This window comes from Nilaparvata lugens, chromosome 1, assembly GCF_014356525.2.
Source record: "Nilaparvata lugens isolate BPH chromosome 1, ASM1435652v1, whole genome shotgun sequence".
Lineage (NCBI taxonomy): Eukaryota > Metazoa > Arthropoda > Insecta > Hemiptera > Delphacidae > Nilaparvata > Nilaparvata lugens.
The window spans coordinates 5468585-5481699 of NC_052504.1; the positions used below are offsets into that span (position 1 = coordinate 5468585).

The 13115-nt window shown below is 35.0% G+C and overlaps 1 protein-coding gene across 5 annotated transcripts in view; it reads left to right on the forward strand.

Moving 5' to 3' along the window:
• The window catches only part of LOC111044992 (protein drumstick), a 47143-nt gene that overhangs the window by 21721 nt on the left and 12307 nt on the right, over positions 1 to 13115 (forward strand). For 4 of the 5 annotated variants that reach the window (XR_005571394.1, XM_022330277.2, XM_022330278.2 and 1 more), the window contains exon 2: positions 4543 to 5002. Coding sequence is in view for 4 of the 5 variants with exons in the window: in XM_022330277.2 (XP_022185969.1) it covers positions 4788 to 5002 (215 nt within the window). In the remaining variant the exon portion in view is untranslated. Of the gene's footprint in view, positions 1 to 4542; positions 5007 to 13115 lie in introns of those variants that run through there. The other variant, XM_022330280.2, reaches the window with a different exon arrangement.

Here is a 13115-nt window from a genome sequence, read left to right on the forward strand (position 1 = left end):
GGAAAAGGTATTTTTGGCTCTTCTCAAAACGGTGAGTTACCGGCTGATTTGTTCGCTTAGTCACATGCAATCCACAATGTTGAGTCATACTGATTCCTGCTCCATAATTTTGTTGCTTTGTAAAGTGACCGCCAATTGAACCGTACAGATTCACGTCAGAACATGAGTATTTTTGAGGAATCATGTTGTTTCCTTGTCTCTTCTCAGCTCCAAAGTCTGATTTTCCAGATTTTAGTCTTTAAACTACAGTAGTTCAATTCCAAATTGAATTCCATGTAAGTTAATGAATGAATTGGAGATTTCGAGAACCACCGTCACAATTTGTTCTAGATTTTTTTTTCGATCGTACCAGGAGGCTGAAGAGAAAGAAGCCTTTTGAACTAGTTTTAAATCAATTTGTAATAGTGTACGCAGACTATATAATTTTTACTGTTCTTATAATCTTCAGAGCTACTTGGGCCATCAACGGATGAACTGAAGTTTTATAGTTTTTCATAGTGAAAAATTTATAGAAAAATGAAAAATAATGATTAGTCTCTAGGAAGCCTTTTGAACTAGTTTTGAATCAATTTGTAATAGTGTACGCAGACTATATAATTTTTACTGCTCTTATAATCTTCAGAGCTACTTGGGCCATCAACGGATGAACTGAAGTTTTATAGTTTTTCATAGTGAAAAATTTATAGAGAAATTAAAAATAATAATTAGTCTCTGAGACTAGTTTTAATGACAATCAACATTAAAAATTCATCCTCAACAGCAAGTTTATCAATCCAGCAATAATGGCACTATCCACCATTAGCCTATTATAGTGAGATTCAAGTTTTATGTCAGAAGAAAGGATAGAACGGTGGGGTTACCAATTATCTTTCTTTGCCGCCTTCTTTAGTAGATAGGTTATCAAGTTATCCCTGTATATATGATATTATATTGATTGCTTATTCTTATTTATATTGTTCAATTCTATCTCAAATACCGTTTATTAGCCAAGAAACCACATCTTCCCATCATTTCATAATAAATTTCAATAATCTAGATTGAATTCGTTATATTCATAGTCATGAATATAATACTCTTCATAGCATGAAAATTATTTGGCAATAGAATGAAGCTAGAACAGGATAGACTCATCTGCTTTGTCTAATCACAGACAAGGATAGTCAACCAATTTCTATCAGAATCTAATTCACTGCGAAATTTTACTTCAGGGGCATGTATCAACTAATATCAACAAATCTATTCTCATCCTAAACTGTTATAATGATAATAATAATAATAAACTTGAATATAATAATAATTATTATTATTATTGTGAAGACAGTGGATAAATCTTCATTGGAGAATACCTAAAACATAATGCAAAGAGATTCCTGTTCAACTTATTATTCTAACCAATTATATTCTTTCTCGAGATCTAATGTCATATTTATTCCTGAAGTACAGTATTTTACTCAACTTAGAGTTCATTCCGAACACAAAAAGAAAGCACTCAAGAAGCGTTGATGTTATTCACATCACACAATCGAAAAGTAATCTATTTATCTAGATTCAATGTCTCGATTATTTCTGCAGAAGTACGCAGTATTCTACTGAACTCAGAATTCATTCTTTATAGAAGAGAAGTAGGCCTACTTGGAGGACTTTCTTCAATATCATACTAGGATGATATTAATTTGTAAAATAAAAGATACAAATTAAACGACTGCGCCCTAACTTCGCTCTCTGGGAAAACTAAAGACAGTCATTCAATTCAAGATCCGGTTGATATTGGACGTTTTATGATACCACTTGATACGGCTTAGATTGAGTAAACACTTGAAGCTGTATGAGCAGAGGCTAGCTCATCAGTGTACAGTTCATGTAGAGTTCATGCTTATGACGCAACATGGCTGACTAGTGGCCAACCAGTCATCTGCTGTACTTTCCATGCCAGCAGCTTCCAATTCTAGGACAGGCGAGTGAATGAATACTTCAGCGTACCTGATGACTCGTTAGCCAATTTCGAATCACTTGAATCATTGTGCTGATCATGCATACACCTGCGTCACTTAATCCACAGAAATTGGCTGACTAGGGACTCGATATTCATTCATGAATCATGATGTTGCATCATTCGAATAAAATGAGGTCACTGTACGCTTTTATATTTTTGTACAGTATCACTTCCCTACACCTTACTTATTCAACCTTCAATGAACAGTATTTTTATCAATAATTATTAAACGAAACCCCAAATTGAATGCTGTAATTCACCCCGACAACTTCTGCTACTGCAAATATTGACAACAGGGTAAACAGCTAGATGGAAATTCGATGAGCGCTACTATTCAAAAATTATTTGTCAGCCCGGGAGTATTTTTATCGTATTCGGAAAAGATTGAAACCATTATGTGCTGTAGGTAATATCCATATCATCATCAATATCGGGGACTGATCTTCGCTCTGGAGTACAGAAGCATAACAATTTATTACGAAAGAAGAAATTATCATAACATTCATACAGAAATGTTCTATCTAATCACAGTAAATTGAGATTAATTCACAGAGGATTGCAAAAATTTCCCTCACAAAGGCCCAGTAGCACAAAAGCTGGTTAAAGTTTAATCCTGATCAACTTTACGTGAACCAAATCAGAAAAGACCATTTCAAAAAGATGGATCTACTGGAATTAATCAGGATTGAAAATAATCGGGCTTTTTTGCAACCGGCATCAAGTACCTGATTGAATGATTACAAAAGTTCAACAGCTGAGTCATAATTTTGACACAGTCCCACACACATGAACTCGCTCACTCACTTCCATCACCAAAAGACGACGAAATAATTATTATTATCATCTGTTTTTCCAAGGATGAATAATATTTATCCTTTTAATGTCCTTCAGCGAGTTTTCCCAGGGATGAGACCTAGTGCAATCCAATCTTTATATTATTATAAACCTACTATGTTCTGAGTTTCGTGAGAATCGTTAGAGCCGGTTTCTAGTTCCGGTGGAATACAAACATATAAACATCTAAACATACAAATATCCAAACATATAAACAGAAGTTGCTCGTTTAATAGTATAGTATTATAAACCTACTATGTTCTGAATTTCGTGAGAATCGTTAGAGCTGTTTTCGAGATCTGGTGAAATACAAACATATAAACATATAAACATCTAAACATCTAAATATCTAAACATCCAAACATCCAAACATCCAAACATCCAAACATCTAAACATATAAACAGAAGTTGCTCGTTTAATAATATAGGATTATGAGAATCATTTCCATTTATCAACACTCTAATTAGGTATGCAATAATTCTAAGATGTGTTTTCATAAAAATATGGAATGATCAAATGTTATGGGCATGCATCTTTTTATTCATTTCAAGGTTTTCTGAAATTACTAGCATTAAGATTCGACTCCCTACCGCACTATCTTAAGGATATTGACATTAGAGTGCAGCTCAAGAAAAAATTGAAGAACTGGCAGACTGATAAGTGTTTTTATTATATGAATGGCTTTTTGTTTTGTGATATGTGACGATTGCCAAACAGTTTTATTGTTGTATACGCAATGAGTAATAATTTTTTTTTATCAATATGACATTGGAGGAAAAACTAGGCTGAGCCTGTACTATTTCTCCCCAAAAATTTCGATAGAATGTTTATGTTATCCAAAGGTTAAGTTTATGAAATTCAAAATACTAGTAGTTCTGTGAACAGTAGACCTCACACAGTATTCTCATTCACAAGTTCCTGATTGAAACTATAGACCTTATGGAAATACAGCAATAGACTAGCTTTTCCACACATCTGTGTAATCACTTGTCAGCTGATTTATGATGAATAATTCTATAGTCCGATTTTTACTCTAATATTGGCGTATGAATGAGGCTCCTTTTTCCTTTTATATTATCCTTGAAATGCAAAATTTCCAAAAACCTTGTATACATCGACACGCAATTGAAAAAGGAACATACCTGTCAAATTTCATGAAAATCCATTACCGCGTTTCACTGTGAACGCGCAACATATAAACATTTAAACATTGAGAGAAATGCCAAACCGTCGACTTGAATCTTAGACCTCACTTCGCTCGGTCAAAAATTCAAATCCAAAGTATTTGATGAATTTCCAATTGGGTGAAAAACAAATAGTAGACACTTAAGTATACATTAAACGTTCAATAGTATAGAGGAAGTACAGTAGATTATATGATTTAGTCATGTCAGCTACAAGAAGTATGGAAAAGACCAATAGCTTCCTCGTTGTAAGCTATTGCATCATATTTTTAGCATCAACTCCATTGCTTTAATAAGAAAAAAATGAATTTTAAAGTAACATCTTTATTGTCATCCTCAATATACTGTATTACCTAATATAAATAAGACTCTCTCCCTCGAGATAACGTCTACTCAAAATTACCAACAACATATCACTTGGCCTACTCCAAGATTTCATTTACAACTTTTAGTTTTCCGACTGTTATTACTCATTGAAGAGGAAGAATCAACAGAACGTATTTAACCAGTGTTTGTCTCTCTTGTTGCAGGTGGGGAAAACACAGCCAATCGTGCCGGAAGTTTTCATAAGAGGCGTGTTCAGTTCGTCGAACAAAAGCGCTCGAAAAAACTGTGTGCTCAAGATTAAGTTTCAAGAGATGCTGGTTAGAATAAGTTTGCTCAGTGAAGTACTGAAAACAGTCTAGTATTGTTTTTTATCTTGCGGTTGTGTCGAGAGGTAGTAGTGGGAGTTGAGTTGATATTGGACAAGAAGAGGCTCGGCTAGACAGAGAAGATGTTTGCGATTATGCAAGTGGAGACGGAGGACCGGAGGGAGTTCCGTCGGAAGATGCGGGCCAAGTGCGAATTCATCTGCAAGTATTGTCAGCGCCGATTCACCAAGCCCTACAACCTCATGATCCACGAGCGCACCCACAAGGATGACGTCACCTTCACCTGCGAGGTCTGCGGCAAGACCTTCAAGCGCCAGGACAACCTCAAGCAGCACAGGTGAGCACAATCACGTCAAACTGGCTGTGTTTAATGATCGGACAGCGTACATAGTATATGCTCAATCAGTCAGCATAGTATAGTCTGATTTAGCTTAAACTGTCACCGTTAGTTGAACGGGCTTCCTTAATGTGATTTTTATAAGAAGTAGTGACTGTTGCTAGAGAATATGGCTGTAATCGGATTCAATTTGAACAGTCAGCGTTAATTGAACGGGAATCCTTAATGTTTTTATGAGAATTAGTGACTGTTTGAAGTAAATCTCACTGTAATAGGATTCAATTTGAACTGTAACCGTTAGTTGAACGGGAATCCTTAATGTTTTTATGAGAAGTAGTGACGTTTGGAGTAAATCTCACTGTACCCGGATCCATTTTGATCAGTCAGTGTCAATTGAACGGGAATCCTCAATGTTTTCTATGAGAAGTAATGACTGTTTCAAGTGAATATGATTGTAGTCAGACTGAGATGAAACTGTCAGAGTTAATTGAACGGGAATCCTTAATGTTTTTATGAGAATTAGTGACTGTTTCACGTGAATATGACTGTAGTCAGACCCAGATGAAACTGTCAGAGTTAATTGAACGGGAATCCTTAATGTTTTCTATGAGAAGTAGTGACTGTTTCAAGTGAATATGACTGTAGTCGGACTCAGATGAAAATGTCAGAGTTAATTGAACGGGAATCCTTAATATTTTCTATGAGAAGTAGTGACGTTTGGAGTAAATCTCACTGTACTCGGATCCATTTTTATCAGTCAGCGTCAATTGACCAGGAATCCTCAATGTTTTCCATGAGAAGTAGTGACTGTTTCTAGAGAATATGGTTGTAATCGGTTTCATTTTGAACAGTCAGCGTTAATAGAGCGGGAATCGTTAATGTTTTTATGAGAATTAGTGACTGTTTGGAGTAAATCTCTCTGTAATTAGATTCATTTTGAACAGTCAGCGTTAATAGAGCGGGAATACTTAATGTTTTCCATGAGAAGTAGTGACTGTTTCAAGTGAATATGACTGTAATCAGACTCAGATAAAACTGTCAGAACTAATTGAACGAGAATCCTTAAAGTTTTTATGATAATTAGTGACTGTTTGAAGTAAATCTCACTGTAATAGAATTCAATTTGAACTGTCACCGTTAGTTGAACAGGAATCCTTAATGTTTTCCATAAGAAGTAGTGACTGTTTCTAGAGAATATGGCTGTAATCGGTTACATTTTAAACAGTCAGCGTTAATAGAGCGGGAATCCTTAATGTTTTCTATGAGAAGTAGTGACTGTTTCAAGTGAATATGATTGTAGTCAGACTGAGATGAAACTGTCAGAGTTAATTGAACGGGAATCCTTAAAGTTTTTATGATAATTAGTGACTGTTTGAAGTAAATCTCACTGTAATAGAATTCAATTTGAACTGTCACCGTTAGTTGAACGGTATTCCTTAATGTTTTCCATGAGAAGTAGTGACTGTTTCAATTAAATATCACAGTAGTCAGACTCAGATGAAACTGTCAGAGTTAATTGATTGGGCAGCTTCAATATTATATTTATGAGAAATGCTGACTGTTATAGTAAGGTCCACGTTATAATGGCTGTGTTTGATTAGCAACGGTATAGCTATCCTTGTCTATCATTCAACATAGCAGATAGCGCTATCACTTTCTCGCTTTGCTCTGTTGCCAGATCGTCTTTTAACAATTTAGAACTAATAATCAATTTACAAAATATTTCAACTTAATCATGGAATTATTGGAACATATATTTTATTGCTTAATAAAATATAATTGATTACTTTAAACGAGAATGAACAGTTAATATTACATCAATAAACCTGTATCAGCTGCCGTCTATAGAAGGCATTGACAAGACTGAGGATCGGCAACGTTGTTCTCCTATCCTTCTCCACTGCCATTATAACGTGGACCTCGCTATAGGAGTATGTCTCATCCTAGTTAGACTCACATAGTACTATCAGTTTTACCATAGAGAAACAATAGCATAAGTAGATATCCCATGGTATAGGGCGTTTATGTCGCAACTTTTACTGTTATCTCAAGCCGCTAGTTCATGTAATTCTTTGCCGTGAAGCCGTGTGACACCGGTAGTCTTTCATATTGTGCCGTTCATACACTCTCACCCCAACAAAACGGTAATATTCGACAATAATCAACAGTAATCGGCTTGAGATAACAGTAAAAGTTGCGACATAAACGCCCTATACCATGGGATATCTACCTACGCTATTGTTTCTATATGGTTTTACTCAATAGGGCAGCTTTAATGTTATGTATCAGAAAAACTGGTGACTGTTGAGAGTGAGTCTCACTTTATTTGATTCACATTTGATTGTCAGTGTGTGTTGATTAGGTATCCTTAATGTTATATTCATCAGGATTACTGACTGTCTGATGTAGATATCACTGTGGTCAGATTCACTTTTGAACTGTCATCGTTAGTTAATTGAGTACCGTTCATGTTATGTATGATATATGCTGACTGAAGTAAATCTCACTGTAATCATATTCACTTATTACTCTCAGTGTCGGTTGATTGGACTGCGTCAATATTGTTCATGAGAAATGATGACTGTTGGAAGTGAAGATCACTGCGATCAGATTCACTCCAATCTGACAGTGTTGTTTGAATGGAGATTTCTGACAGATTAAAGTGAATCTGCAGCAGCGCTTGCAACACTGTTGCATGACCTACTCGTTTTGGCGATCGTCGATTTTATCGTCTATTGACTAATGTCTCTTGTACAGTCGCCACCAAAAGTGTGCTGACTACTTGGCGAACCTATCATCTGAATGGCTTCAATACAGAACCTTCCAATATTCGCTTTCAAAACTGAAGTTACTTGGCGAACCTCCCATCGGAATGGTATCAATACAGAATCGTGTAATACTTGCTTTGAAATTGGGAATAATTTCTAATTTCATTCTCATAGAAGGCTTGTACAGTTGACACCAAAATCGTGGCTACTTAGCAAACCGCTCATTTGAATGGTTTCAAAATAGAACCTTTTTAAATTCAAATTCAAATTCATTTATTTGCCATAAAATAATACAGATTGATAAAATAATTATTCTAACTTACAAAATGGCAGAATTTAGAATTGCTCATTTCTCTCTATTCTACTTCTTTATGATGATCACCACCAAAACTGTGCTGGCTACTTAGCAAACCGCTCATTTGAATGGTTTCAATATAGAACCTTTTTAGATTTGCTAATTTTTCTCTATTGAGAATGATGCTTGAGATAATCTATTAATTTCTATAGAAGACTACTGTGTAAAGACTCCACCAAAATTACAGAGCTGGCTACTTAGCCTCACGTCTGCATTGTTTCAATATACAGAGAATCTTCATAGATTTCCTAAACTCACTTGTTTGAGAATGATGCTCAAGATAATCTATTTATTCTTGTAGAACACTGTTTTGTACTGCCGTTAAAAAAGTGTGCTGGCTAAAGACCCGCACACACACATCGATTTTTGTTCGTACGGTATTTAGCCGTCCTTATGAATTCTATTAGATGAAACAGATGATTTCAGACAGATGATGTCTGTCAAGTTCCGTCTAATCTGATAGAATTCATAAGGAAGGCAAAAAAATCTGGTGTGGCGAACTCACACAACTTTCCTTGCCGTTATGAAAATTGATCAACTGACGCTAGCGTTCCCGCGCAACTCAAGTCTACTATTTAAAGATCTAAGCCAGCTGATGACAGAACAATAACGCTGCAGACACACGAAGTCTGCTATATCGTCATAGTGAATGATTTAATAGAATCAACAGTTGCCAACAGTTTGCAATTTAATAATCTTATTTTCTCGAACATCGAGCTTATTTTCAAATTTAGGTGAAAATGTTACTAAACATTAACTGTAGAGATTTTCATGCTTAATCTTTTCCATTTGAAATTTTTTGTTTAAACTGTATCTGAAGCCTGATAATTGAGAATCTAAAATCAAACTTTGCATAGATGGGGAGCAGCTCCTGGAGTTTTTACACATATGGGACTTGTGGTAGTTGATAGAGCTTATCAATGACTTTTTTAGGTATAAATTTGATCAAAATCGTTGGAGCCATTTTCGAGAAAATTGCGAAAAACCCTGTTTTTGACAACATTTTCGCCATTTTAGCCGCCATCTTGAATTGCATTCGATCGAAATTGTTCGTGTCGGATCCTTATAGTGTAAGGACCTTGAGTTCCAAATTTCAAGTTATTCCGTTGATTGGGAGATGAGATATTGTGTACACACACACACACACACACACACACACACACACACACACACACACACACACACACACACACACACACACACACATACAGACCAATACCCAAAAACCACTTTTTTGGACTCAGGGGACCTCGAAACGTATAGAAATTTACAAATTGGGGTACCTCAATTTTTTTCGGAAATCAATACTTTCCTTACCTATGGTAATAGGGCAAGGAAAGTTATATCGTACGAACAAAAATCGATGTATGTGTACGAGGCTTTAGTTGCGAATGGCTTCAACGCGGAGAACTTTTACAGATTGATTTGCTATTTTCACTCCGATGAGAATGATCATAAATCAATTATCTTTCTCTACCTTCAAAGAGTGATGAGTTCAACAAGTTTTCACGTTTAAATTATACATAAAAGTGGATTATAAGATTCATTTTTCGACCTACTAGTCAGGTTTCACAATATCACTTCTTGCCAAATTCACTCCACTCTCCATCTACTTCATCTAATTGTCATCTCCATTGACTGATCACTGACCAATTTCAATACAATAAACTTTGAGATTGCATTTGGAGGAGATGTATGATTTTCTTTTATGAGAAGATGGAAGGGGAATGTTTAGAAAATTCCACATATCGCGAAGTAGGGAGAGACACTAATAAGATTGAAAATAATCCAAAGTCATATTCAAATTTATCGGAATTTCCCATGGAAAAGTCAAATTCATTGAATATCACTTGAGACTTGATATTCTTCCCAGAGAGAAATAGCTAATAAAATGATTCAATCTATATATACGTCATAGCATATAAATAAAAACTTTTAGCCTACCTTTTTATTAAAAACTTCAAATTATTTTAATGTCTAGTTTCGACCACAGGTTATTTTGAGCTTGAAAATGACCTCTATGGTCGAAACTAGACTTTAAAATAATTTAAAGTTTTTAATAAAAGGGTACTAATAGTTATTTGTATATCTAGAGTGAAAAGTATGACTTTTTCTCCCTGTGGGAAAAAGTTTGAAGCCCGAGGCAAAGCCGAGGGCAACAGTTTTCCTGAGGGAGAAAAAGTATTTTTCGCTCATGATGTACACAACATTTTTCCTACATCTACATTTTTTTATAGAAACTGCAAATAAAATCATTTTAATATCTTATGTATTGGTGACAATGTTTCCTAACATAACCTAAAATCTAAAACCTAAAAACCGGTCGGCTGATTGGCACTGCCGATTTCGCTATCTATCGGCTAAAGTTGTAACAATTATATCAGCTGAGCGGCTACCAAAAATGGCTGACTCCAGATAACGCGTTTCAGATTTGAATAATTGCAGATCAAAAATATTTGTTGGCTGGTATTTTGAATAGAATAAAATATTTTTAAAATTGTATAAATTTTTATCGTCTACTAATATTAAGAATATATCATACAAACATATATTTCATGAGTTGATCAAATTTCTTGTTGTGGTATTGAATTCAGTTGACTCAATGACATACACCTCTATTACGCTTTCTCATCTGAGCTTAGATCTTCTAACCTATTACAATGTGAGTTTTTGAAATAGAGATGCTTCTCATGTTATTTAAATGGAGTCACTTTTCCTCCCTAGGGAGTTTTTATGTTTTTTACTACCGAGAGCGAAAAAGTGACACTTTAGTATTATGTTTCAGGGAGTAAAGTAAGTACTTTAGACAGTAGGTGGAGGAAAAAGTTTTTATTTGAATCAAGTAGCCCATTTTAGCGAAGTGATTTTGTCATAAAATACATATCTATCAGATTCAATCCACTAGAACTCCACTCTTAGAGTATCGCTTTTAGTACACTGAAACATTCAAGTCTCAATTTGAAGAAAAGAATGATGAAGTAGAGGATTATGATTCAAGAAAAAGATTTAGTATAGTCTACTGTTTTAGAAGTGAAAACTGAGACTAATAAAAATAAGAATAGTCCAAAGTAAAGGAGCCGCGAACATTTTGGAGGTGAACTACTCGCTAGTCGCTCAGCGGTCATTATCAGCAGCTCTTTATGACGTCATCAAATTACGAGCAGAGAGAGAGAGAGAGAGAGTGAGTGTGAGAGTTAGTGGGAAGGAGGACAACAACAAAGGAATTATGAATGCCAGTGGCCTTCGACTGACGTAGACCATGGGAAGGGGGCCCTCCGCCAATGGCTACGAGGGGGGAGGGTTGCCAGGGGACATTAATAGCCGTGAGCATGCGATCGATTGCCAAAACCAGGCAACGTTTGGCTACAAATCTATTGGATTTAATTAAGTTTGATAGAACTGTATTGAATTGAATCCTTGTGTAATATTTTGAAACACTGCTTCCCTTGATGATAATTGATCAATGAATTTGACTTTTAATTTGGAATTCTCATAAATTGATGACCTATCACCAAAGAGTTTTTCATGACCATATTCAGTGAGTTGTCAATATCCAATGTTTCATTAAATTCTTTGAACTTGATTTTGCTATTTTATCAGTCATGTTTACTACTGAGTATCGTCATAGAGAAACAATAGCGTATGTAGATATCCCATGGTATAGGGAATTTATGTCGCAACTTTTACTGTTATCTCAAGTCGATTACTGTCGATTATTGTTAATTTTTACTGTTTTGTTGGACTGATAGTGTATGAACGGCACAATTTGAGAGACTACCAGCGTCACACAGCTGCATGGGAAAGAACTATGTGAACTATCGACTTGGGATAACAGTAAAAGTTGCGAAATAAACGCCCTATACCATGGGATATCTCCTTATGCTATCGTTTCTCTATGTCAATATCCAATGATTCACTAAATTCTTTGAACTTGATTTGCTATTTTCTCAGTCATGTTTACTAAAGTGTATCGTATTCTCTTTCTCTCGTTCACTGATTCTTGGAATTGACTGGCGATATTCAATGAGAATTTCATTGAGAACCATTGATGTCTACTATGGTCTGGTCAAAACAAAGGCGTTTGTGGAATGAGGCTTTGGAGACATTAATCATAGAAGATTTACTATGATCTGGTCAAAACAAAGGCTTTTGAGAAATGAGATATTTTCAAGATCCAACACATGTTGAAACATTGACATTTTTCCATGAAAAGCTTAAAACAGCTCTAAGGTTCGTTTAGTCACAAAACTTCAAAAATTTAACGTTCCTCAGTTACGTATTCATTTATGACAGTATACTGACTAAGTATTGAAATTTCATAAATTATTGAGTGGATTTTTGGTTTTCTTGGAATACCGATTCACTAAAATATAACTGATTCACGAGATTTACTAAAAAAAAACTGATTATGATCCAGCGATCTCTGAGAACCATGAATCAGGGGATTCAATAAAATTCTCGAAGTACCAATTCGTGTGTCAAATGAATGTTGAAGATTAGAGCTATGTTAACATTCCTGTCCATCTGACTATCTCCGGAAACAGACTTGAATTTTTCAAAATGTTAAAAAGTTGAAAAAAAATGTTTAATGTTAAAAAAAATCGAAATGTTAAAAGAAAAGTTAAATGTTTTCTAGGAAATTCTAGGCTTGCACCCATCACTTTATTCAGGAGATATGAATATTATAGAGTAGGATTCTCTCAAGAGTGGGATTCTAGCAGCCTACTGAGCCAATGATGAGTCTAGTGAGATATTTATCGAATTGAGGAATATTTTATTCCTTTTTCTGTATTCCATATCTCTCCATAGGTTCTGTAATGTTATACTTACTTTTCTTACCAATTCTAAAAGAAAAAACACATTTACAGTCTATTTCGTGACAATTTTTCATTATTCATGATTGAACTCATCATTTTTCCTATTATTTCCTGGATTGGATTCAACCAATCAAATACTGTATCAAAATTCCCCACCGAATTCAAACCAACTT